At 36.6% G+C, this 27911-nt stretch overlaps 1 protein-coding gene and 1 long non-coding RNA gene across 6 annotated transcripts in view; both read left to right on the top strand.

Moving 5' to 3' along the window:
* hcfc1b (host cell factor C1b) overlaps nucleotides 1-27185 on the top strand; it is a 58285-nt gene extending 31100 nt beyond the window's left edge. For all 5 annotated transcript variants that reach the window (NM_001128537.1, XM_087263636.1, XM_087263637.1 and 2 more), the window contains 10 exon segments: nucleotides 6754-6896; nucleotides 9870-10121; nucleotides 12548-12797; nucleotides 15781-16068; nucleotides 18360-18478; nucleotides 18552-18689; nucleotides 20407-20592; nucleotides 21428-21725; nucleotides 25389-25452; nucleotides 25536-27185. In NM_001128537.1, the coding sequence (NP_001122009.1) occupies nucleotides 6754-6896; nucleotides 9870-10121; nucleotides 12548-12797; nucleotides 15781-16068; nucleotides 18360-18478; nucleotides 18552-18689; nucleotides 20407-20592; nucleotides 21428-21725; nucleotides 25389-25452; nucleotides 25536-25575 (1778 nt within the window). In that variant the 3' untranslated portion in view covers nucleotides 25576-27185.
* Nucleotides 222-2581, top strand: LOC147842561 (uncharacterized). The gene is made up of 2 exons (XR_015497595.1): nucleotides 222-1891; nucleotides 2494-2581. It is a non-coding gene; the product is annotated as an uncharacterized LOC147842561 (long non-coding RNA).
* Nucleotides 27186-27911: the final 726 nt, after the last annotated feature.

The following is a 27911-nucleotide window of genomic DNA, read 5'->3' as shown; positions in this document are numbered from 1 at the left end:
CCGGTATTTTTGGCAGAGAAAAGGCAGCTAAAGTGTTTTCGGCGAGCCTGAGTTGTCTTCCGAAGATAATTAAATAAGTAATTAAAAACATGCAATTAAAATAGGGGAGAGCGGGGTAGAACCTAACACAGGGCCAGTAGTAACACACTTGTTTTAAATACTTCCACACATGCTAGTATGATAAAACTTCGTGTATTTACTAGATGTCACAGCAATAAATTGTTTCATTATTAAAAATATATATATTTTATTTTATTAGTTGAGTTTCGTGAACAGCTTATATTATTAACATTAATTTGTTCAGGTAGATATGCATAACGGTACACACAGGTGACTAGCGTTAGCTAAATACACTGAACAATCTTAACTGCAGGTGGGATAGAGGTAAAGTTGCTTTTATATTTGCACATTCAGACTTTCCCTTTAACAATATAATTTCTTTAAAATATTATTTGCAAACTCTAAATAGCGAAATCATATTAGCAGCCAATGACTATCAAAGTACAGCATTGTTCACAGTCAAATAACCAGTGTTATTGTTGTTTTCAAGTCATGTTTGCATGGTAATTTCGATCGAATATTCAAAGTAACATGGTAAATAATATAGAGACTTCCAAATGAACGAATGTGAATATAAAACCAACTTTACCTTAATGCAAGTGGGTGTGTCACGTAGTCGTGATCCATCCTTGCTGCCTTAGCCACCGTGTCGCTATCTTCACAGCATAGCTGTTTAGACTGACGTTTGTAGGTTCTGTCATATACTGACTCCCTTCTCAAAGGAGCTGTAAAGTTGTTCCAAGGGAATAGGCTCGGGACAACACCACTCTTCAGGCGGCGAACGACGCAGCCACCACTGTAATCATCCGGAGCGAAGTGCCGGCTGCAGACATAAGTGCTACCTGTTTTACATTAAAACTATGCCCTTCCTCTCTTCAGATCGCCTGTATCCATTTAGGTTTCAGGTTTGGAACCACAGGAAAAGAATGAAATAAAAGGTAGAGCTGTTTTTGGTTAGAAGACGAACAGCCTGGAACACAACAGAAACAGATTCTTCGACTCTGCCATTTTTCGTATCTGCCGCTATGATAACAGGAAGTTCTAATGCACTACATTGACGTATTTCCGTTCGAAAAATGCGGAAGTGCGTAAAAGGTCTATTGAAACACACAACAATTTATATCTGGAGAGTAGGGATGGTCCGATCAATCGGCCGCAGATCAGTATCAGCCGATAATCACATTTAATGACTCTATCGGTACTCGTCAATCTGGCTGATCTCCTGAACCGATTGCAGGTGCTTGATTATGAGCTTACAAGCAGAGGAAGATTCTCGTGTGCACCCGTATATTATACATAGCCTACAGCAGCCATAACACGTGAGGAGGTTAATGATGTGTGGTCACTCGGGTCACAACATCTGAAATATATACAGAAGCAGTGCGACCTGTTTATACAGTCTATTGGTGCGACTCGCCTGATTGATAGTCTCTTTGTTGCAAGTGCAACCTTTGTATATCCAGTGTTTTGAGCTGCTGTAAGGCAAGCGGATTGATCGCCCATATCTAGTGCCTCGTCCAACCTCTCTCGGAAGCTCCGCAAGTCTCCCGCATTTTCATACTGACTCCGGGATCTTCAAAAATTTGTTAAAATAGCCGGAAATTATAGTGATGAAAGTGAATGAGCAAGAGAATAGATCGCGAGAGGCACAGTGATGTTCTAAACCAGGGGTGTCCAAACTACGGCCCTGGCCCGCGATCAGTTTTGTGGCGGCCCGCGAGGCTTTTTATGAATATTAATAGAATCTGGCCCGCTATACAAAAATGAACGTAATTCAATAAATAACCATCGGGTGTCGCTATTACATGCCTTCAATTAGGCAGCAGTTCCTGTTATTAGACTTAGACTTAGAAAACTTTATTGATCCCGCAGGAAATTGCTTATGTAATGACTGCCATAACACACAAAACACAGAAACACAAAACCACAAGACAAAATAAATAAATTAAATAAGTGAAATAAGTCACATAAATCCAACCAATCTATAAAAGGAAACAGCCACAATACATACTATTATATACAAACATAAGTATACATAAGTATACAAACTATTATATAAGATATTACACTTAAAAGAATCAGTGGTAACTAATACTATTAAGTCATATATCAAGTAATGAAGATAATATTAACCAAAACCAATAATATTCCACATAAAACAATTACACATAAAATATTTCAAGTAGTAAAGTGATTCAGCACTCATTTAAAAAACAATGATATTGCACTAAAAATATTTAGACCCAGTAAAAAAACATACAAAAATTGCACCTAGTAGATTATTGCACATCATAAAACACAATGCACAGACTTCCACACACTAAAACCCGTAATAAGTAATATATGGCGCGAGCAGCAAGGTATTGCATAGATTACTGTAAGGGTGAGTGACTGAGGGAGACGTTATGAAGTCTGATAGCAGTGGGAAGGAAGGATTTTATGAAGTAAAACGAACCGAACAAACTGAAAGAAACATAATTGATAATCACGTTTTGGCGAGGCATGGCACAACCAAGAAAAAGGAAAATCAACAGTGAGTGCAGGAAATTTCAGTCACGTTTGGGCAAAGAATATTTCTTCACAAAGGTCAGTGGAATATGTGTCTGTTTAATTTGCCAGGAATCAGTTGCAGTAATGAAGGAATATAATATTCTAAAACATTATAACATTATAAAACAAAACATCAGGCCTTCAGCTCTTACACTGGTGCCGAACGAGATCAAAACGTAAAACAAATAGCAGCTGGATCATTAGTTCAACTACAGCAGTTTTTTTCGTGCTAATAAAGTGCAAGAAAATTCTACGCTGGCTAGTTATGATGTAGCCCAGCTAATCGCACAGCATTGGAAACCTTTCACTGAAGGAGAATTTATAAAGGATGAGTGTTGCAAGTGTAATTTGCCCAGAGAAGATTCAAGATTTTAAAAACGAAAGTCTTTCTAGAAACAGTTGGACGATGAATTAAAATAACAAATTAAAATAATTCCATAACACACACACACACACACACACACACACACACACACACACACACATATATATATATATATATATATATATATATATATATATATATATATATATATATATATATATATATATATATATATACGCATGTCTGTGTAATGTATGTAATATATGGCCCGAAACAACTTTTTTTTTTTTTTTTGCATCTGGCCCTCGGCCCAAAAAGTTTGGACACCCCTGTTCTAAACATTACATTTCTTAGGTTAAACGAATAGAGCAGTAAAGATATCGCGAGTGCAGATTTCCCTCTCTCTTATTGAGAGTTGCTGTTAGGCCGTTCGAAACTGCTTTAAAAAGTTAGGAGCACCAGCCAAAATTTTGTCTCACCCACCAATTATGAGCACTGTTACTACAAGTTTTATTGTTATATTAACCGATTTACTGCATTTGAAATCAACACTTCACAATCTAACAAACAAACAAAACGACATCTGCATGCGCCCAGCGGCCCTGCACGCACTGCTTGACATGAATAAAACTTAGTTTACAATTATAACTTTGCTGTTCTCACAGATGCTGTGTTATATTGCACAGATAATACTGACATAATAGCTTATTATTTGCATACGTCATCTTAATAGCAATACTGTTTTTTTCATAAGCTGCAATATTAGTTTTATTTTAATGAATGCAAGCCCTTTTGCAATAGTGTACATGGTGTTACGTTTTACATATATTTGACAGCTGCACAGCTGACAGCATCCTGACGATTAAATGAAGAATTAAACAGAACCTCTCGCGCTTAAAATGTGTAGATTTGGCGAACGCTGTTACCTGCAAACTCCGTTACACCGGCTTTATGATGAATGCTTTAGTCATTTTCATAGCTGACTTTAAACACTGGAAGTCTTCTATCCACTCTTCGAAAAGTGTAAATGCTGGATTGACATTCAGCACACGATCACTGATCAGATGTACCATTATTTGAAACTTATGTTTTCTAACACTAAATCTGTCAGTCTTGTTTTCATTCTCTCATCTTCAGTGCTTTACATGCTCGCGGTTTTAGCTCTCCCTGTCATCTAAAGAAAGGCATCGACTGAGTGATTGACAGCTGATATTTACCAATCCTTTCGCAGTCAGTGCTACAGCAGTGGACCAATCAGAAGAGCTTGAGGGCGGGGCAAGCATTGAGCGCATCGTTTACTGCAGCAAGTGACATGATAACTGTTTTAAACTATTCATGAGCACTGTGTTTGCTATGTCAGGTGGCAAGATGCATTCTGCGTGAATGTCTCCTAAATCTGCATGTGTGGTGAACATTTTGCAGTGAAAACCGGTCGCACGGCACCAATTATATGCAGTCGCACAATATTATGCAATATTATTAATATTATTAATATTAATATTATTATGCAAATGCTCCCAAATATATTTTGAGATAAAATTTTGGGCGCATATGCTTGAACAATGGATACTTGTTCAGTCTGTTTGGGCTTGCTTTGATGTGTGCTTTTGTTTGTTTCGATGGACTTAGTCGACATGCGTTGATTTATTAGGTTTATATGACGCTGTTTATATGACGTTTCGTTGGAATAATCATTTCACAAGTCTTGCAAATTACCTTGCTCTGTGACACATCCTTTCTCATGAATACAAAATACTCCCAAACGAGTGATGTTGAATTTTTTCTTTGGCACCAAATAATTTTTTGGACCTGTATCCATATTTTATGTTTCATCCTCCAGCTCTCCCTTTTCGGTTCTCCCGCTCAACTTCATCGTGCGCGGAGTGAGCTGGTTAACATCTTTATCCCTCTCAGCTTAGCTGTAATTGCCTGGTGCGCTGCGTCAGCTCTGATTGAAGTATTGCACACAACAATGTTTTCTGAATAAAAATCTAAATAAATGAATAGATAAAATTGCAGCCTTGTGCAGGTTAGGAATTGCATGTGCTTAAATCGCGTTTTTATTTTATTTATTTATTTATTTTTATTGCGATAAATTGCACAGCCCTACTTTCTACATATAAGAACCGAAAGTTCTGTGGTTTTGACAACATTGCAAGTTCACTAAAATCTGGGTGGAATTATTAGAGAAATAAAACTTTAAAATATTTTTTAACATAAATATTTAATCATATAACTTCTTGTTATACACCTATTGCGATAAACAGTAGTTTTTAGGCCTATTTCCATTTAGTAAAGAAGTAATGGATTTATAAGTGTGCATTTTTATTTCTAATGCATCAAATATGTGCTCCAAACTGTTTCTGGATTGAGACATGTTGAATTCTTCTTCCAGCGTTTGCAATGTTTGTAATTTTTCTTACCAGTTTTTGCATCCGTGTTATATTATTTTCTATAAAGCTGCTTCTGGCCATAACATTTTCACACCTAAATGGTTATAAGAGATGTGTTGAAGGTATTATGTGCAGCATCACTAATTTATTCTCCTAGGTAAGACGAGAACTTCTCTTAAGTTTCATATTTGGAGGGAAAATGTGCATAATGCATTTTAAAACCTAAAGCATTGGAATCAGTACTTGGTATTGGCTGATCACCATGACAAGCAATCTGTTCTTGGTATCGGCCGCAAAACTCCTGATCGAAGCATTCCTACTGGAAAGACTTTAAAGGAATTCCTTTTTAAATTAGAATCTTCCAAAAATGTTTTTTCTTCAAAAGTTACTTTTTATTGTCATTTAAGCCGTATCATTTTTTTTCTTTCTAGCTATTTTTAATATATTTTCTGTGTGGTTTAAAAAAAAAAAACATTCTGGTAGACATCAGTTGAAATTGTTTAAAGAGAAAACATCAGTCAAGTCAAAGTTTACCAGAAGATCGAATCAAAGTGGAAAATAAGTATCTATAAAACTATAATAAAACAAGGTCTAGACCTACATATCAAGGTTATAATAGTTTTGGATTTTTCATTAGTTTTGGTTTGGTTTCATTTGTAATTTGTTTTCAAATTCAGTTTTAAGTAGTTTTTAAAGGTAGATTTACTAGTTTTAATAGTTTCTATATTTTGAAATTTTTTAGATTTAAATGTTTTTTCTTCAAAAGTTACTTTTTAGGATTTTTATTTTATTATGTAACATGTTGTTGTTGATATCCTTTTACTGTTATTAATGCATTTATTATAGAAAAGTGTTTGTAAATGTTGTTTTTGCTATGAAATAGGGAAGCTGTTATGGCCATAAACTCAGATCGCTCGCTCGCTCTCTGGACTATTAAACGTTTATTTTATTTTGGATGAAAGCTCAAATTTAACCTTGGTTTAGCTAAAGAAATCCATTTTAAATGTGTATTAGGTGTCTTTTAAACAGCAAAAGCTTGCTAAGTTTTTATATTATGCATTATTAAAATAATAATGAATACTAATAATGATGAGTATACTTTGTAGTTGAGACTTATTACAGTATATAAAAACATATAAAACCATCTGTGTACTATTATCAGGGTTTTTCCTGACTTAAAATAAGGCATTTTTGCTACTTGAAACAAACACTTTTTGCATTGTTTTTGTAATTTTGGAGGTGGTACAAAATTTGATTTAGAAGGCCACCTCGGAGTTCTTTATGCAGGAAAAACCCTGATTATATTTGTATACCTTTTCCATGTCCGCATCGAGTATCATTTGTCATGTGCCTATGTGAATGATTGCTTATAAGTCTCAGTTTCAGGGTCACTGTGGTAACCAAGCTGATGTGCTTGTTCTTTAGCTCAGCAGGCTGGGGATGGACAGAGTGAAAGCGCCACCAGCACAGAGCCCACATCATCTACAGAACCAGCCAATCCCGCGACACAAAGCAGAGCCATCACCACAGTAACACAGGCAACGCCCACTCCAGGACCATCAGTACCGGTATTAACACACTATAATCTGATCAGTTGGATTTATTTTCCTGAGGCAGACCCACATTATTAACAAGGTGTCTGCGGATCCCTTTTTAAATATCCGTTTTAAAATCTACCTCAATCTCTTTGTCTATCATCATGAAGAACAACATAGGCTAGACCAGTCCATTTTTATAGTACCCAATTAAAAACATGCAAAGATTTTGTTTGTGTTTAGGAACATGACTTACACAAAACACAGTTTGCTAGGTTTTTGCTCTTTAATAGTTAAAACAGCTGCATCAAGCTGTATATTAACAAACCAGGGCCCAGTTTTTCAAAAAAATGTAATCTGGATTAAAGTGGTCCAGATTTGTTAATCCCATATTTTGCCATCCAGGATTAACTGATCTATCTTACTTTTATGACAGTTTTTAAAATGAACATTGGGTTGGATCACTGTGATCCAAATAACAAATTTCAGGATTACCAAATTCTGTTTACCTGAGCCTTAAATGGAACCAACAGTGTAGCTCATTCGCTTAGCAAGGAACAATAGGTAGGCAAAATACCAGTGGCCACAAACAACCATTGTAAGAAACAGAAACGCTGCACTGCAATCAACAAGCATTTTACATGTATTAGTTTGTTCTAATACAGTACTGCTTTAATATTATTTATTTGTTGTTTACCATATCTCTAAATGTGGCTTCTATTATGAAGGGATCTATATATCATCAGTAACCATGAAGTTTGTGATCATTCACTTAACACACAAAACTTTTTTTATTTGTTTATTTGGTTAAAAACACAACTGAATCCACTCTTCTGATGGGATCAGGATAATCCTGTTTTTTATTTTATTATTTTTTTATTTTTTTAGATCAGATAGATCCCAATCTGAGTTCAAAGTTGTAAATAACCCAAAGGGCAGGTTTGATCCAAATCAAATGTAAGATTGGATTACATAGTCTGATCTGAACTCAAAATCCCTCTGTTCCTTTTGAAAAATCCATTTTTAAATTAGCTTGAAATATTAATATGAAATATTAATATTAATTGTTAATACGATCAGTTAAATAGCGTAAAATGTCATTTAAGCCATATCATTTTTTTTTCTTTCTAGCTATTTTTAATATATTTTCTGTGTGGTTTTAAAAAAACATTCTGGTAGACATCAGTTGAAATTGTTTAAAGAGAAAACCTCAGTCAAGTCAAAGTTTACCAGAAGATCGAATCAAAGTGGAAAATAAGTATCTATAAAACTATAATAAAACAAGGTCTAGACCTACATATCAAGGTTATAATAGTTTTGGATTTTTCATTAGTTTTGGTTTGGTTTCATTTGTAATTTGTTTTCAAATTCAGTTTTAAGTAGTTTTTAAAGGTAGATTTACTAGTTTTAATAGTTTCTATATTTTGACATTTTTTAGATTTAGTGTAGTTTTTATTAGTTTCAGTATTGGTTTTAGTTTTTTTCCTAAATTAGGATATTTGTTAGGTGCAAGATTCAAAATCATCAGAATCAATGTATAATAACTTGACAAAAGATACATTTTTGAAACATGTATTCAGAGGACACATGAACACTTCCGTCTACCCATCCTCAAATTCCAATACAACAGCCCACAAGATAGCAGCCCTAAGTACGATACGTGCACAAGGCTGCATCTGAGGTTGGATATACAGTAGTGATAGGGAAGTTCGAATCTGTAACGCAAACCGGATCTTTTGTGGCAATCCTCCCATGTTAGGACTAAACCAACATACCAGAAATATGTAGTCAGCAATCATAGTTTCAGTCAATTAAAACATCACCACGATCTGAAAAGTTTTTTGTACAATTGAGTTTTTTAACCCAACTGAAGCATGATTCACTTATTAAAATTTCATTATGACTTTCTGCTATGAAATAAACGTACATTTCGATAGATTCTCTCTGAAGCCTTCAGTTTACTCACGCTACACAAGGTCACTTTAGTCGCAGCAGGCTGTCATGTACTGTTTGTGTAAGGTTCACCTGCTGGGTTGCGCATGTGCAGTATTATCAGTTCACCGGTGCTTAAATCTGATCCCTATGTAGAGTACTGTTCTTATATCTGAATAACTCTGGAAAATTGGTTTAATTAGTGTCAGAGGGGGGTATCCAGGCATGTTCAAAAATAAGTAGTTTGTGGATAAGTGCTTACTGGAGATGCGAATCGTTTCAAATTATTCTGTTGATTCAGAACCGGTTCACTTATTCAATTTATCTTCACTTAGAAGATCTAGTTTTAAAAGAGCGATTCGTTTGGGATCAGGATCACAAGTGTGGAAATTAGGCCAGTTATTGGGCACACATGAGTTGAATTAATACTTTTAAGTCTCTGCTTGGGCCATATTTAATGTTGTCACCTTGCTGCTGTCATGTCCACTCGTTGTTTTTGTTGCCGGAGCAACAGCAAGTACTGACTTGATTTGGCCTATGGCAGCAGGATTACAGACTCTGAGGTGCCGTACGGGTCAACCACCTGGCAGCGTGAAGTAAATAGATTTACTTCTAAAAGGCTTACAGTAGACTTATGTATTAAATAAATTTCCAGTGACGAAAACGAAAGATGTTTTTGCTATAGTTTGAGTTATTCAATTCATCTTTATTTCTGTAGCGCGTTTACACTGTAGTTTCAGTTAGTTTTTTTATGTACATAATAGTTTCACTTTATTTTTTTTTTTTAACTCTCGTTTTTATTTTTCAGTTAACGAAAATGTTTTTTCAATTTTAGTTAGATTTTTTTTTGTTTGTTTTTGTGAACTATAATAACCTTGCTCCAAATAAAATATTGTAATATTTTATTTATCAATAGGCATACGTTATTGACATTGGAAAATTATGTTTTTTTGTGTTGGGGGATCTGATTTAAAATTATTATTATTATTATAATTATTATTATTAATAAAACGTTGAAAACAAATGTTGGTTTAAAACTTCTCTCTTGTCTGATTGTTCTTTCCCACAATGCAGGAGATTTCCTCCATGGCTGGATCTGCAGTAGTATCTGAAGCTCCAGGTGAGGCTGAGGCGATGGAGCAGGCCAGTGCAGAAGCCGTGGCGGCGGGTGAAGAGCCTATGCAGACGGAGAGTCAGGGAGAGCTGAGTGAAGAGGGAGCCGTCAGGGTCGTCGCCATTGATGAAAGTGCAGCAGGTGACGGGAGCACTGTGCTTCAGGTTCACGTCGCCATGGAGGCACAGCCGGGGCAAGGAGATCAGGCTGAGGTAGGGAACAAACTTTTTGTTATCATGGTTTATAGTTTGGTTTAGAGAAAATAAAATCTTTTTGTGATCATGTTTATGATATGGTTTGGAGAAAAGTACAATATATTGTAATAAATGCTATATTTAACATTTTTAAGGTCCCATGAAGTTAATTTAATTTTCAATTTTTTCAATGTTTGGTGTAATTTCAACTCAATTTTGTTTTAATCATAGCTCTGCTAGTGAGAGGGGTTGCTGCTAGATCATATACGGTTGCGACCTGATGTTAACGAGAATTATTTATATTATTTATTACTGAGTATTATTTGTTATCTATTTAATTACCCATAAATTGTATTTTTTTAACGTCTACTCTAAACCCAACCATTACAGTAACTTAAAAACATTTGTACAAAGTATTATTTATCTATTAAATTACCCAATAAATTGTATTTTTAATGCCTACCCTCTCCTCAACCATCACATTATTGTAAAAATATTAATTATTGTTATACAATGTCATTAAAAATGCTGCTAAATGCCACGTATCCAATCTAGACTTTGCCAATGAGAGGGGATGGGGCATTTCAGATACTAGAGAGCATTTTATTGGTTAAGATTTGATGAGAAACTGGTTTGAGGTGACATGAAAAAAACAAAACAAAATGTTGATCCATTTAGGCAAAAGACTGAGGCAAATTCTTTACACGCAACTTTTGTCATCGTGCTTATAGATATCCTTAAGACTATTTAAATACTGATGCTAACATCTAAAAGTTATTTTAATTTCACCGGACCTTAAATACTGCACTTTTTGTTAAAGGTTCTTTCACCAAAATGTCTATGATTTAAGTTCATGTTTTTTATTTTTTATTTTATCTTTATTAATTAATGAAGTTGGGCTGTACGACTTTGGGGAAATATCTTATTGCAATTTTATTCATTTTTTATTTATTGAATGTTTTTTTTTACAGATATTTCGATTTTTGATTTGCGATTTAAATCTTGTAGTCAAGCTCTAGCTGAATAATCTGTATCGTAACTTCTTACTGCTAAAATGCAGTGAGTGCTAGTGAAAAAAAGGAACTGAAAAGATAAACTAACTCCAACTTTTATTAGTCAAGTTGACCTCAAATGATGGAGATAGTGTAGCTTATTATACAAACAAAACAAAAAAAGTTATAAACATACAAACTAACATGGCTGAAACAACTCTGAAATTGTAGTTTGCTGTTGCTCGCTTCTAGATTGAGTGTCACTGGCAGTACCTTTAGTTGACTTTTAGCAAGATGCTCGTATAGCTGCCTGTGGTGTCTTTTTAAGGGCTGGTTGTTGTATTTCCGCATGCTGTGGCAACAATTCTGCAACAGCTCTTACAAATGACCTGGTTTTGTTTGGTGTTTGTGACTTTGCAAACAAAATATTCCCATAGTATTGACAGGCTTTTTTCTTGGACATTAATTAGACTATTAATGCTTCTGAAGCGGCAGATGCCTTCATCCCACTCGATCATGCTTTCCTGTTTGTTTGTTTTTTTATTGTTGGCTTTCCGAATAGTTCGGTTGTGCAATTCTGATTGGGAGAACTAAAGTGTTCTCACTCAATTGGCTAGTAAGACTGTGAATTACAGACTGCAGTCACACATTTGTTCTGGGCGGTGGAAGTTAAATAATACATATTTCATATTGCAGCCCCTTGTGATTTTTAGCTGATCGCAACATTTCAAATTCGCACAGGCCTACAATGGGGTACTTTTGATTGTATACTTTTTGTAACTGCTATGATTCAGTCTGTCATGATTGACTAACCTCATTCATCTTGATCATTGCATGCATCATTATGCTAAAGTATATGGATCTTTCATGTCAACTACTAAACAGTCCTTTTTTGCTGTTTAGCTTTTTATCCACAGCTAAAAAGACGAGTGATTTGTAAGGAATTGCTTTTTTTATTTTACTTTTTCAAATTTTTTGGTTGTTACAAATTTTCATTGTCTTTAAAAGAATAGTCCAAAAAAAAAAAATATTAAAAAATATAGTAAAATGTATTTTTCTTCAGTACATTTTTATAGGCAATTTCAAACAGAGATGAATGTTTCTGTGTTCTTTATTGAAGCAGGAAGTTAAAAGCATTTGCTTTGGATTTACTTGAAATGTGTAGCATAACAAATTACTGTCTTCAGTTGTCTCTTTCCCTCTTTCAGGCTGTTTAACTTTTCTTTACTTGCACAAATAATTAATCCCCGGTATTTATTTCTGCATCCTTTTTCCAGTCTTCATTGCTGCTTAACATTTTTAAAAAGAGATCAAATCTTTGGTGTTCTTTAATGAAAAGGGCAACAGCATTTACTCTAAACATGTGTAACAACACATTACTGTGTCTTGTTTGGGCTGTTTAGCTTTTGTTTACTTACACAAATAATCAATTCCCCTGTTCTCTCCAAACAGCAGATGGAGGCCGGTGTGGAGGCAGCAGAAGCCATGAGTCTCGCTGCTCAGGACTCAGAAGCCCTCGCCCTGCCACAGGAGCTGATGTCTGCAGAAGGACAGCAAACCACCTTGATGGTGACCGGACTGACCCCTGAGGAGCTGGCTGTGACGGCGGCGGCTGAGGCAGCTGCACAGGCTGCAGCCACAGAAGAAGCCCAGGCCCTCGCTATCCAGGCCGTCCTGCAGGCGGCTCAGCAGGCGGTGCTCAGTAAGTGTACAGCAGACTCGTATAAGCTCAACATTGTGACAGATAAAGTGTGAATGCTGTTGGAAACTCAGAAGATCAGGAGAGTCTAAAGTAGGCTTCTTTATTGAGAACTCGCAGGTCTAATTAAGGCAGTGTTAGTGTATTTTATTAGCATTTAGTGGGCATTAATTAAATGGATAGTGAAGATTATTATTTTTTTAAAGCTATGTAAAGACTAGGGTTGGGCATCTAAGCTATAATGCCGATCCGATACGCATCTCGATACAAAGAATACGATCTGATATATTAGCGATACATTTGTGACATTGCGATGCAACACAATACGATTCACACCCATATCACGATACAATGCGATAATTCAGCACTAACTTATTAGATCAAGTTTATGAGATGATGTAAGAAAGGATGCTGTGCCATTGAATGAGTTTGATTATTTATTAACCAAGCAAAAGCAAGACTTTTTTTACAAACTGGCTTTTCTCTCAGAGCCAGAGTGTCAGTTTACAGTAGAGGGCCATTTTAGAACATATAGCACATATTATTTAAGTATTTTCAAGATAAACAGAATGTATAAGTGCAATAAATATTATAAATACATATATTTGCACTCTTTCAACATAAAGGTTTACCATTGCACAACAAGAATTGTGATTTAACTTTTCAACTATGAAAACAAGTTTTACAAAGATATATTTTGCCACTGAATATTCAAAACTTAAGGTCGTGAACTAGCAGTGTTATGCTGCTTTGAAACATCACTTGCACTGTAAACAACAGGCTAATAAAAATATAAATAAATAAAAATTAACAGGAGGAGGTGTTTAAAACTTTCGTTCTCCGTGACACTAGGCTGAAAATCTTTGCAGATGAACAATGCAATAGCATTCGTTATTGGCGTAGAGCGAGCAGAACTGTTGCGCATGGAAAAACCTTTCAATGCTTTTCTCACCACTTTTGGAGCTGGTAGCTACAGTTGAAGCAGAGCAGGAAGCAGGAGTTGCAGGAACACTGGAAGATGCTTCCACAACAACACCGTGGCGCCGCTTCAAGTGAGATATCAGATTAGTCGTACTGCCCAAGTATTTTACAGATCTGTCCTAAAAAGTCGTCCATCTTTTTTGCAAAATCCATAATGTTGCCATACTTAGATTTAAAACTCAGTGGGGAATAAAATGTTTGTGTTGCTTCTCGCGCTTTCTGAGGGCGCACCACTAGCTTCATCCGCACACCTGATACACTGAGTTGTAGTGTAAGTGTACACATCCGCAAGTCCGTTGCTAAGGCATACTTTATGTAGGTCGATTAAATTATGCGCCAAAAACAGGTTGACAACACTTGCTAATAAATAAAAAATACATTCTTTATTAAAAATATAAGCTGTATCTTGGAAAAACCGATGCATCTCGCAAAAAACGATGCATCTCGATTTGCTTCCAAAATTTCATTCATCCTCTGCTGCTCTACCGATGCACTCGCATCGTGCACGCGCATGACCGCGTATCGATACATATCGGTTAATCTTCCCATCCCTAGTAAAGACGCATTTATTTGGAAATTAGAGCGCCATATGAATCTGCCATTGTATGTCTTTAAAAATGGGTCGTATGTTAAGGCAAAGGGGTCATAAAAGAGCACAAGAGAGGACTTGGGGATACAGAGAAGAGTTAGAACCATCTGTGTATATGCAGCCATAAAAGCATGAAATGTAAAAAAAACGTATGTTGAAACTGTCATGTGTGTTTACAAAGGCACTGTATGGGAGAGACGAGTCCAGTTTAGATGTTTGAAACATAAACACTAGTCATGTATAACTATTAATGAAAAAAGTTATGAACACATTAGATCTGAGCATAATAAGGGCATGCTCATGCTAGGTACAGTTGCCTTAAACCGTGCTGAAGCGCGATTCCCCTCTCCCCCGACGGCCTGCACTCATACTGCCGTTTGCCTTCCGAACCAACGTACACTTCTGTCATCGATGATGCGACCTCTCAGTTCAACAGGAATAGAAGCGCTTTCACTCCATACAGTGAACATTGCTTTAGTTGTATTGTTTTAGTCGTTTGGGATGCAGTGACACAGTCAAATATTTTGCCAAACAGATCCCTCAACTTTTGACACTCATAAATTATCGTAAAACTCGTGCTCCACTTATTAGGAGATTTGCTGAAGGTGCAGTGAGGGGTTTCCGTCTTTATTAAACTAGGTCAGTTTGTGTTCATTAAACAGTAAAAATTATTTATAAATCCATATGAAATGTAAAAGTAACGTTGCGTCTTCAGTTTTGGGCTTACGTGCGCTTTGCACTCACACTTCAAGTGTACTGCGCCAAAGTCCAACCGAACTGCACTCTGGCACACCTCTTCCAACCGGCCCACAGCCAGCCAACTAAACCGTGCTTGAGCCCGATTCGGAGCTCTCACACTTGTCAAAGAAACCGGGAAACGCACAGTTCAGATAGCATATAGCACCCACCCCCCCAAAAAAGCAAAAAATGCAAAAAAGGCAAAGGTTGTTTTATAAACAGTTTGTTCCAGATAATAAAATACTTCAGGAAGAAATAGTTAAATGTACATATCATATCAACAATTACAATTTCAGTAGGAAGATCGTAGATTAACAAACCTCCTTGTTGGAAACCTAGTAATTAAATCTAATCAGTGTCCTCATGTTCTCATTAAATGCCCAATACAATGTAGCTCACTGTTATTTTCCCTCTAAATTTATATTGGGATGTAGGATCCTCATGCCTTTAGCACATTGTTACATGGTAGTTAGTATAGTTGGATTTCAGCTCTGGTATATTGGTTATATATAGATACATAATAGCTCAGTGTTGTTTATATTTATGATTATATTTATGTAGCTTGGTCCTACCAGACGCAACATTACATTTCACTGTATGTCCACACATGTAGCTGAATGCCAATAAAGCTCAACTGGACTTTCCACAATCCTCAGCTGACTTGTTTTGCTTTCTCAGGTGGGGAAGGAGACGCAGGTCACGACGGCCAGCAGGCCACCACCATCCCTATTGTTTTGACTCAGCAGGAACTTGCAGCTCTGGTCCAGCAGCAGCAGCAGCTTCAGGAGGCGCAGGCGGCCGCAGCACAGCAGTTAAGTGCTGAAGCCGCTGCCGCTGCTCTGCCCACTGAAGGTTTGGCACCAGCAGACAGCCTTAATGACCCAGCGTCTGAGAGCAACGGCCATGAGATGCCAACCGCTGTGACCGGAGCTGTGGTTCGCCTCCTTCCACGCACTTCTGCAGAGAGTAAGACATGCTGCTTGTTATTAATTGAACTTTAAACTTAATTTATTTTATTTATTTAAAGTTATTTTTTATTTGATTTTGATTTGATTTTGTTGGAATCTGGGTCATACAGGAGATTAGGCAGCGAATGAAGCAAATTTTTTTTGAGAGTGACCATGTGTACTTCCTCCTGCCCATCTAAAACCTGCAAGCTTTATATACATTCATTCATTCATTTTCTTGTCGGCTTAGTCCCTTTATTAATCCGGGGTCGCCACAGCAGAATGAACCACCAACTCATCCAGCACGTTTTTACGTAGCGGATGCCTTTCCAGCCGCAACCCATCTCTGGGAAACGTCCACACACACACACACACACACTATGGACAGTTTAGCCTACAATTCACTTGTACCAAATGTCTTTGGAGTGTGGGGGAATCCGTAGCACCTGGAGGAAACCCACGCGAACTTAGGGAGAACATGCAAACTCCACACAGAAACGCCAACTGAGCCGAGGTTTGAACCAGCAACCTTCTTGCTGTGAGGCGACAGCACTACCTACTGCGCCACTGCCTCACTCACTTTATATACAGTTGAAGTAAAAATTATTTGCCCTCTTGTAAAATTAAAACCTTCTTCACCATCTTCTACACATTCTTCACCTTCTTTACCTTCACCTTCTTCATCTCCATCTTCACCCCTTTCACCTTTTTACCTTCACCTCCTACACCTTTTTCTTCACATTCTCTTTCTTTAGGAGATGAAGAATGTGAAAGTGAAAGTGAAGGTGAAGGAGGTCTTCACCTTCACCTCTTTCACCTTCTTCATCTTCATCTCCACCCTTTCACCTTCTTCATCTCTGTCATATTTTTTGCCTCCTTCACCTTTTTACCTTCTTCATCTCCTTCACCTTCACTTTTTTCTTTTCCTTTTCGCCTTTTCCTTCTTTTCCTACATTCACCTCCTTCACCTTCTTCATCTTCACCTCCTTCACCTTTTTCACCCCCTTCACATTCTTCACCTCCTTCACCTTCTCATTTTTACCTTCTTCACCTCTTTCACTTTTTTCTTCACCTTCTCTACCTTCTTCACCATCTCTTTCAACTTCAACTACCTCTTTTACCTTCATCTTCTCCTCTTTCGCCTTCATCTTCTCCTTTACAGTCATCTTCAACTCCTTCACCTTTTTCGTCTTCACCTCCTTCACAGTAACCTTCTTCACCACCTCTTTCACCTTCATCTTCACCTTTTTCATTTTCACTTTCTTCACCTTCACTTCCTTCACATTATTTGCATCCTTCACCTTCTTTAACTCCTTCACCCTTTTCTTCACATTTCCTTCACTTTTTTTACCTTCTTCATCTTCACCTCCTTCAACCCTTCACCTTCTTTGCCTCCTTTACCTTCTTCCCATTCACCTTCTTCTTCAATGTCTTCTTCACCTTCTTTTTCTTTACCTTGTTCACCTTCTTTCCCTTTTCTTTTTTCACTTTCATCTTCACCTTCTTCTTCTTCTTCTTCTTAACCTTCTTTACCTTCTCCCTGACCTTGTTTCCTTCCTCGCTTTCTTCATCTTCTTGACCTTCTTCTTCACCTTTATCTTCACATTCACTTTAACTTTTTTCTTCTTCCCCTTCACCTTCTTTTTCTTCACCTTCTTCTTCTTTATCGTCTTCTTTTTCTTCTATACCCTCTTCTTCCCCCTGTCTTTCTTCTTCACTTCTTTACATTCACCTTCTTCTTCACCTTCTTTACCTTCTTCACTTTCACCTTTATACCTTCTTCCCCTTGACCTTCTTCTTTCCTTTCTTTTTCATTTTCTTCTTCATCTTTAACTTCACCTTCTTTACTTCACCTTCTCCTTCCCCATCAGCTTCTTCTTTACCTTCTTCCTCTTCTTCTTTACCTTCTTCCTCTTCCTCCTGACCTTCTTCCTCTTCTTCTTTACCTTCTTCCTCTTGAGATATGTACCATTTTGTTTTCAAAGAGCTCCAAACAAAACACAAATAAAAGGGGATCTACAAAACAACAAAGCGCAAACATTTACAGAAATGGGGGAAAAAGGCATCATAAGATTATCAAAGAGAAAATGAAAACATAATACTATACAAAAATATACTACAAGATGTACATTTTTCAATGAGGGAAGTTTTAAACATTAAGCTTTAATAACTAATTTCTTTTGTCTTTGCCATAATGCCAGTGTGTATATATACTTATTTTACAAGATACTAGTATTCAGCTTAAAGTGTCATTTGAAGGCTTAACTAGGTAAATTAGGCTACTACAACACTAATATCCTGTTGTTTCAGCTCTAGCCCCGTCAAGTACTTTTGCGCCGTCTCAGCCATTGGTGGTTGCCAGCCCTGCCAAGATGCAAGCGGCCACTGCTTTAGCTGAGGTGGCCAACGGGATCGAATCTGCTTCTGGGGTGAGTTCACAGATGATGCTTTATGATTACTGCATTCAATACCTGTTCCTCAACCAACTGCTTTTATTTACAGAAGCAAGAAGCACCTCCTGTAGTCGTAAAGCCTCCAGTGAAAAAAGAGAACCAGTGGTTTGATGTTGGTATCGTTAAAGTCACAAACATGGTCGTCACTCACTACTACGTGCCAGCAGACGATTCAGCGGTGACTGATGTAAGCGTGATTAATGTTTTGCATTATGGTGTTCTGTTTGGCTGGTAAGAGCATAGCAAGATTATTATGTGTTCCGTGTGGTTGTATTTTTTGTTTTGTTATAAACCTTTTTATAGACCCTTTTTACATATGACTGGTTTAACGTTATCAGCATCATAAATCCTTGAACAATTTTAATATTTAGTTTTAAAAACAAAACATATGAACATTTATATTAGGGCTGCACGGTATTGGGGGAAAAAATATATATATATAAATATGCACAGTATTGGAAAAATCAATATATAAATACGCGGAAAAAAATGTATTCAAAAATGATTCCTTGGATTTACTAAATTTTTTTACGTTAAGTGGTTGTAAACAATTGATTTGGGCTGAATTTAAACAATCAAATTAAGTTAAACATTATTAAATTACATTTTTTGTTTAAATTCAACACAAATAAATTGTTTGCAACAGTTTTCCATGCAACACTTTTTTCAGTGATATATATAGTGTATGTATACAATTATATTTGGCTTTTGACACATTATTTAAAATATGTGGCTAAGAAACGGCTATTAACCATTTTTGGTGGGGCCAAAGAAAATTTTGGCAGGGCAAGTAAAAATCTAATCCACTAGCCCAATTGGGCCACTAGAAAAAATCCTTAGCGTTAGTGGGTATCAGACTAAACAAAAAACACTACATCAAATTGTATTTTTCCGCACCATGTCTTTAAAATATGGAAATTAATTTAACCCCAGTATTCTCAATGGATTTGCGTTTAAGCAATCTTTCATCTCTTTTAAAGTTTTAACAACCAAATGAATGCTTGCGTCTATTAAACTGAATCTATTGTAATTACATTACATCATCGATTTTGTAAAAGCAACCTTTTGAAAGTGAAAAAGTGAAAGTGAAGTGGCTTTTATATCAGAATAGGGTCTAAACCACCACAATAAGAACTACCAGTGACGATACCAGTTATGTTAGCGTCTAATGTTAACACTATTGCTGTTTTGTTTTTGTCTGTTGTAATGTTCCCTTTTCTCACTACAAGTCACTACACGTTGTCCTGGGTAGGGCTGCATGATATTGGAAAAATTGGACATTGCGATATTTTGCTTTGCCGCAATATGTATATTGGATATATGAATATAGATTTCACCAGATGACTTAAATAACTCTATTTGAAAGTAGTTTATTCATTTAAGCTGATTTGGATTATTCTGGATTATTATCAGGATCATGGAAGTGAAATATTTTACATCACAGCATTCAGGGACTGAAATTGTATAATCAAATATCAACTAACGCTGTAGTTTTGTTTTATTTTATAAATCAGTGGTTCTCATTTTTTTCATCAAGTACTACCTCAGAAAAAAATTCTCTCCAAGTAACAACCATTATTGAAATACAGTAGCGTAGTAGGCCCAATTAATCCCAACATTTAAACTCAGCACTTAATGCGATGTGACTATTGCAGATGCGCACATTGCAATCCTAAAACCATATATTGTGCATTCCTAATCTTGGATGGTTTAGACATGTTCCACTTCCGTTATCATAGAAAAAAACGCTTTGAATATGGCGTTCTCCATCCTTCAGTTGTTGGTTTTATTGAAAGCAGTACTTGTTGTCATTGACATCCTCCTTACATTACTTGGGGGCTTTAGTTCTTGGGGAACCAGGCCTGGTGAGTAAAACATTGATCATTTTATTGACTCTGTTGCAGGACGATTCTGGCGCAATCCCAGACTACAGCCGAATGAAGAAAATCGAGTTGTCTCCGGGCACTGCTTACAAGTTCCGTGTGGCCGGTATCAACGCATGCGGCCGAGGGACTTTCTCTGAGGTCTCTGCATTCAAGACCTGCTTACCGGGATTCCCTGGAGCACCGTGTGCCATCAAAATCAGCAAGGTCGGTCACAGCAAATCACTTGGATTTGAATTCAAATGTATGTTTATTTTGATGACTGATTGTTGGACTGGGGATGGTTTAATTAAATTGGGTATAATAAAAAATGTCCTCCTTACAGATCAATAAACATTTTTAAACTGTAAATTTAGTCAGGTCTATACAAGAGTGTGTTTCTATTTACGTTTTTCATTTGTTTATTTATTTTATTTTTTATTTTTTTGACATGGACATCACAGTTACACTGGACAAACCAAATGCATTTGTTAAAGTGACTTGCAGACTTGCTTACTCGACACCTGTCCAAGGGAGGCTTGACATTTAAAAATAAAATGAAAATAAAATTAAATTCATATACACAACATTATAATTATTTGCATAAAAAGGCAAAAGCAATGGCAGCTTGATCAGGCAAACATAATAAACTATTTGTGTAAACACTGCTGTTCTGTTTTCCACCAATTTTTAAGTACACTACTTACACTACTTTTATTTTAAAAAAAAAGAATAATTAAAAGAAGGCGTCACAGTGGTGCAGATGGTTGCCAATTGCCTCACAGCAAGAAGGTCGCTGGTTCGAGCCTTGGCTGGGTCAGTTGGTGTTTCTGTGTGGAGTTTGCATGTTTTCAACATATTGGCGTGGGTTTCCTCCGGGTATTCCAGTTTACCTCACAAGTCCAAAGACATGCGCTATAGGTGATTTGGGTAACCTAAATTGACCGTAGTGTATGGTTCAAGGCAACTGTGCCTAGTGAGCGTACACAGGTTTCAAATTGCTGTTTCGGTTTCTTTATGATTAATTACTCAGCCCTAACTGATAACTTTTCTGTCTTAATAGAGTCCCGATGGTGCTCACTTGACCTGGGAGCCTCCTTCAGTCACATCGGGGAAAATCATCGAGTATTCGGTGTATCTGGCCATCCAGAGCTCACAGACAGTCGAGGCAAAAGCGTCCGCTCCAGCTCAGCTGGCCTTTATGCGGGTGTACTGCGGACCCAACCCGTCCTGCCTAGTGCAATCGTCCAGCCTCTCCAATGCCCACATCGACTACACCACCAAACCCGCTATCATCTTCCGCATCGCCGCCCGCAATGAGAAGGGTTACGGCCCTGCCACGCAAGTCAGGTGGCTACAAGGTGAGGAAACAGTTGCATTTTTGTTGGATTAAACCTGTTAATGACAGTTGTATATATCTTACAAAGTTTTCGTCTGTATATGCATTGTGTAATATTACCTTAGCATTAAATTACTGGAAAATGTGTCCTCTCACAAATTAAAATAATCTTTTCTGATGCATATCTAATTGGAACTGCTTTGCTAAAGATAAATATAAAACAGCAGAATGTCCCTTAGGAATTGATTGGATGGTTGTGGTTTGCTATTGGTGGATTTCCTGTGGTTGACCGGTTGTGTCATTCTCTAATCTGTAAAAAGAGGAAGTTATTTTGTTTTAATATTAAAAGAGCACTCAAATTATAAAGCTTTATTAAATATAATTTTTTTATGATTAATTTTTTTCAATAATTTAACAGTACCATCAGTTTACACATTTTTACATCCTTTTAACGTCTATTATCCCTTCCCCTTTCCCAATAGAGGCAGTTACAGTAACTGGATGTTGCTCTCATAAATCCAATAAACACAGATAAATAATATAAACTCAATTTAAAAAGCACACATATAAATAATAATAATAAAGCATTAATAATAGATAAGATAATTACACCTTACGCCTTTTATTTTTTATATAAATTACATCTTTTGTGTGTCTCACCACAGTGACCTTATTCATCCTCCAAAAATGGCAAATATTTTCCCCATCTTCTCTGATAAGCTTGATCAAATATTAATACAATCAAACGAACAAAAGAACTGAGTATTTTTGTTTAATCCAAAACAAAACTGAGTTTTAGTTTAATTGCACCACAATTCACCACCATAAAAATCTACCCAACCATAACTCTAAAAACTGGGAAGTCTTGAAAAGGTATTTGTTTAAAGAAGGGTTCTCAAATTGGCGAGTGCCATTTCAATGACTGACAATTTATCTGGGAGCTGTTTTAACATTCATGCACAAGCAAAAAGTGGAAACCTACAAATAATTGATGCATCTTCGGGCAACAGACATGACATTTATATTTCAAACATTACCTGTCACCAGTGATAATGCAAATATATCTGGTTGTTGTGTGTATGGCAGAGCATTAGACACGCACTCAGTGACTCCTCCACAGAGTATATGCAGTCAAAACTTTAGCTTTTTGTTTCTTCCTTTACATATTGAAGGGGTAGTTTAAAAAATACTAGAAATAAAAAATACTGTGAAAATACTAGAAAAATAGGCATAGTTATTAGTATTCTGTCCTGACTAATTGTATTGTCCTAACAGAACAAGAACTGCAGAAAGCAGTTTGGGTAATTTAAGTGACTTTACTGGCAATTGTCCTTCTCAATATCTTTGTTTTTTTGTAAAACTTCAATAGAGAGGGGGAAAGTGTGTAAATATTCACATTTACTTCACCAAGTTCAATTCAAACAGCAGTACAATTTTACTAATGCACATAGTTTTTATGCAAATCTTAAGAAGCATTTGAGGATAATCTATTAAATGAGACATTTTAAATCTAATTGAATGGCTAACAAAAATAGAGCTTTAGTAAAAGTAGAGCACTTACGGACATATTTCAATGTTTAAATCAGTAAAAAAACGTGTGTTACTCTCAACCATACACTGATGGCCCGTTTCCACTGAGAGGTACGGTACGGGTCACCTTTATCAAGCTTGCGTTTCCACTGCCAAAAGGGTACCCTGTACTGTTTGACAAAGTTTCAGACAATGTCATTTTAACTCAAGGAAATGTCAAAGTAAAACTCTACGGGTCGTTCACATATCATATGAGAAGCACTTCTCACAAAACGGATGGCTTACACACATAAATACTTGAGTATAAATGTTCATTACTAACCTTTCTATCAACATGATTTAATTACAACTGCAGATCAATGACAGTGCGAAATAGCCTACTGTAACGTCTGCGATTTATATAAAATAAATAAATACAACATATATGAACACACACAGCCCCATACAGTCTCCAATAAGTTACCACTTACAGAAAAACAACACTAGCATACATTTAGTTCTTATTTGGGTTAAAAAAAACACAAAATATAGTCCACAGCAAACCTCTCATCTGTGTCTGTAATCTTCAGCAGCACATGTAGCCTCTTGTTAGAAAGTAATTCCGTCATTCCGAGTTTATAAAGGGATGATAATAGTTAAACATGGCAGTTTGTTGATGTTTTAGGTTGCAAAAGCATCATTTGCTGCTGTTTTTTCAAAGGCTTCTCCTTTGTTTTTTTGCGCTTCACTCTTGACAGAGTCACTTCTGACAGGATCGGACATCAGAGGGCTTCAATGATCACGCGCACCTTATTAACATGAGCTCAAAGTTTGTTATTTCAAATATAGATGCGCAGCGAGTTCTCTGGAAAACGTGAAGCAGCTCGCACTTTTAGACAAGCTCGTAAAACAACAATGGGACAGCAGATTTTGTTCTTCTTGGCTTTGTGGCTGTACATCAAGATGATAACTAGGTTTGTTTAAGTTCAGGTCGACCATGGCTCATTATTATATGTATATAGACTTACGGTGTAATGTCTCGGCTGTGTTTTTAAAAATTGCGCTTCCTTTGTTTTCATTATCCTGCTTCTGCGTGTGACGTATCTCTGTAAACCACTTGTGTTCAGCTGCGCGTCTTGCTCCACCTTATGGTAACCTTTGGGCTAGTTGGTACCCTTTACAAAGGGTGACAATAAAGTGGTAAGGTACGGTTCCCTTTTAGGTACCCTTTTGACAGTGGAAACGGACATAAAAGCATACCGAACCACTCAGTGGAAGTGGGCCATGAGAGAAAATAAAAATAATGCAGTACTTTAAATGTCGACTAGGTGGCGGGTCAAAACCACAAGTGCCTAAACGTGACTGCGCAACAATGATTGTGGTTCAAACGTGTTTCTTTATATCTCGAGTCTTGTTATATTTTTGACATAATTTGTGGGCCGGAGGCTCGTGGTCCAGCAGTTAGACACCCCTGGTTGAAAGGGATATTTCTCCCAAAAGTGAAAATGAACTCACCATTAACTCTGCCTTGTGTGGTTTCAAACCTTGCATTTATTTCCTCTGTTAAACACAACAGAAGTTATTTTAAAGAAAGCTAGAAATGTGTAACCATTGACTTCCATAGTAGGAAAGATAAATAAATGGGTAACACTTTACAATAAGGTTCATTAGTTAATGCATTTACTAACATGAACTAATCATGAACAACACATGTACAGCATTTATTAATCATAATTGAACATTTACTAATGCATTATTGACATCCAAGTCCAAGCTTGTTAACATTAGTTAATGCACCATGAGTTAACATGAACTAACAATGAACTACAGTATTTTCATTAACTAACGTTTACTAACATGAAGAAATACTGTAGTAAATGTATTGTTCATTGTTTGTTCATGTTAGTAAATGCATTAATTAACATCAACTAATGAACCTTATTGTAAAGTGTTGACCAATAAATCATATGGAAGTCAATGGTAACAAGTTTTCAGCATCCATCAAAACACTTCTTTTGTGTTAAACAGTCGAAAGAAACTCAAACCAGTTTGAAACAATTTGAGGATGAGTAAACAATGATAGAAATGTCCGTTTTAGGTGAACCATGTCTTTAAATACACTTTTTAGCTGTGCAATAGATTTAATGTACATTCGTTTATTTAAATCTGTTTGCAGAAACTAGTAAAGATGGCTCTGCGGCCAAACCTGCAGCAAAGAGGCCGGTGTCATCACCTGATATGTGAGTTGGTTACAACTTTACATTTTAAAATGACCAAACCTGATGCATATTAAAGCAGCTGTATGTTTCTTTGCTCTTTGTAGGAAAGGCGCTGGTCCAAAGAAGGCCAGGTCTGACCAGTGAGAGCTCACCGTGACCCATCACCCCGCCTTCTCAATGAGCTCAACCATGACTGAACTCCACACCCGGCTTTCACTTCTCACCCCATTCCATCATCTGCAATCAAACAGGAAGGAAACTGCAGCAAAAATAGGAAAAACATACAAAAAAGAAAGCAAAAACTTTTTCATTTTTGAGAATCTGCTCCCATCACTGGACATATTGGTGCCATGGACGCCTGACTGTATTTTTAGAGTAAAAAAAAATCAACTGTTCCTCCTCAGAAAGCACATACATTTGCTTTTCCTGACAATTTTGTGTATAAGAGATTCCAACGGCAGCGTTCAGTCCTAGTTATAACTATAATCAGCTACTCATTTTTGGTTTTCCCTCCCCTGATATTCATTCATTTTGGAGCTTATTTCAATACAAGCAATAGATAACCGAAAATAGCGTTCGCTCTATTGTCAGTTTGTTGACGCTTTCATTATTTGGGCAAGTCTGTACATTTCAACCACATGCTGAAAGGAAGAGCGCGGGGGAAGTGTGGATCGCATCGATATACAATGAGAAAATAAAACGGACAGCACTTGGTGTGACGCTCGTGAGGGATAAAGACTCATTCTGAGAATCTGTAATTATTAATTCACTTCGAATTCAGTAGCCTGTTTTTGCATCACTGTGTGTTCATACGTTTGCCGTGAGGGACGATTGCTGACCGCAACGCTGAGGACTAAACGGACATCTAGATGGGGAAAAAAAACATACTACTTTTGCATTGCGTTCAACTAGATCTTGTATAAAGAGAAACAAAACCCCCCTCCCCCCAAAAATAGTAAATGTTGATACAGGAGTTCTTTGTGTGTGGTTTATTTTTGTATTTTTTTTTTTTTAATTTTAAGAAAAGTTCCTTCATTATCCTGTACGTGTGCTTCATGGCACGGTTTTAAAGCTCACACCATTAGTTATCAGCTCATCTCTGTAGTCTCCAAGCTTGTGGATTTGACGGTTTGTCTTAAGAGCCAGTGTTTTCACATCCCCTGTTCACCTTTCTTTTGGGATTCATAGTGTAAAATGTATGTATTTGTTCTGAACAATGACACCTCTTCCCCGCCTTCACTCCTAATATTTTATTCTTTAACATTTATGCATAAAAAAATATATATTTTTATTTTCTCCCTTGTCTCACTAGTCAATTTTCCTGTACATTTACTTTTTCCCCTGATTCTTTTATACGCTTGGTTTTGTGAGTTGCTAGATATGATTTTGGATTCTTCTCAAGCTGTGCAGCAACCATTTTCATCCTGTTTGGACTTTCGAAAATGAGGTTTAAGGATTCAGGCCTTTGTAAATGCTCTCAATTGGTGGAAATTATGGAGAGATTTTGATGGTTGTCTTTTTTGTTTTTTGAATGGAAGTTGGAAACCGTTTGTTTCTAGTGGATGGAAAAATGGATGGATTGTTGGCTTAGCCAGAGTTTGAAGTCAGTTGTAAATTAGTTCTTTCACGTAGCAAGACGTAAAAAATGAAAAACTTTGCCTTTTTTATATAATTATCTGTAACAAAATGTTTTTACATGTTGTCATCTATTGATTGCTTTTGTGTCTTGACATATAAAAGTAATGGAATTCTGACTCTGTGTTCTTTTCGTCTCGTTTCGCCTGCTGTTTAATTCGGCATTTGTGTTGATTGGTTGTTCAATGGTCTTGTCTATGGACAAATGTTATGTACACCAAAAATATATATAGATGACCAGCAAGAAATTAAAGATGATTTGTATCAGGAAAAAAGAGGAGAAATGGCTTTGGGGTTTCAACGTTGATATTCTCCATAAAGTGTTCTCTCAGTAATGAGGTTTTGTATACGTATTTTTGTTTTTGCCTTTTTGTCTTGGTAACACTTTAATAAGATAATTTTGCTTAAGGCTGTTACATAAAGGGTGAAGCATGGATTTTTGTGAGGAATATTTAATGACTTGTATTATATTAGAAAATAAATGCACAAAGGAGGTGGTTGCATGGCCATAATTTATAATTAAACTGTTTAATTCAACAGACCAAATCTTGCTTTTTAAAGATGCTAATCAAGTGTTTTGTCTCAAGATATTTGGCAAGCTTTTTTTTCTGAAACTACTTGTAACCCACCATTCTTACTGCACCCAACCCAGTCTGAGCTGGGATCGAACCGAAAGTCACTGTATGGGAGTTGGTTGCTCAAAGACCATGGCTTCTAGCATCTGTTGTTAGAGCACCTTCTGAAGTCAGAGGAGTGAGGTTTACCTGCATAGCACTTTGCTAGCTGGCCTCTGTGACACTCACCCCCCCTAAACCTCACTCCCATCCCGGACGAGCTCCCAAGTG

This window comes from Danio rerio, chromosome 8, assembly GCF_052040795.2.
Source record: "Danio rerio strain M-AB ecotype USA chromosome 8, GRCz13ab, whole genome shotgun sequence".
In the NCBI taxonomy this organism is placed as follows: Eukaryota; Metazoa; Chordata; class Actinopteri; order Cypriniformes; family Danionidae; genus Danio; species Danio rerio.
This window is presented reverse-complemented; position numbering and strand designations above follow the sequence as displayed.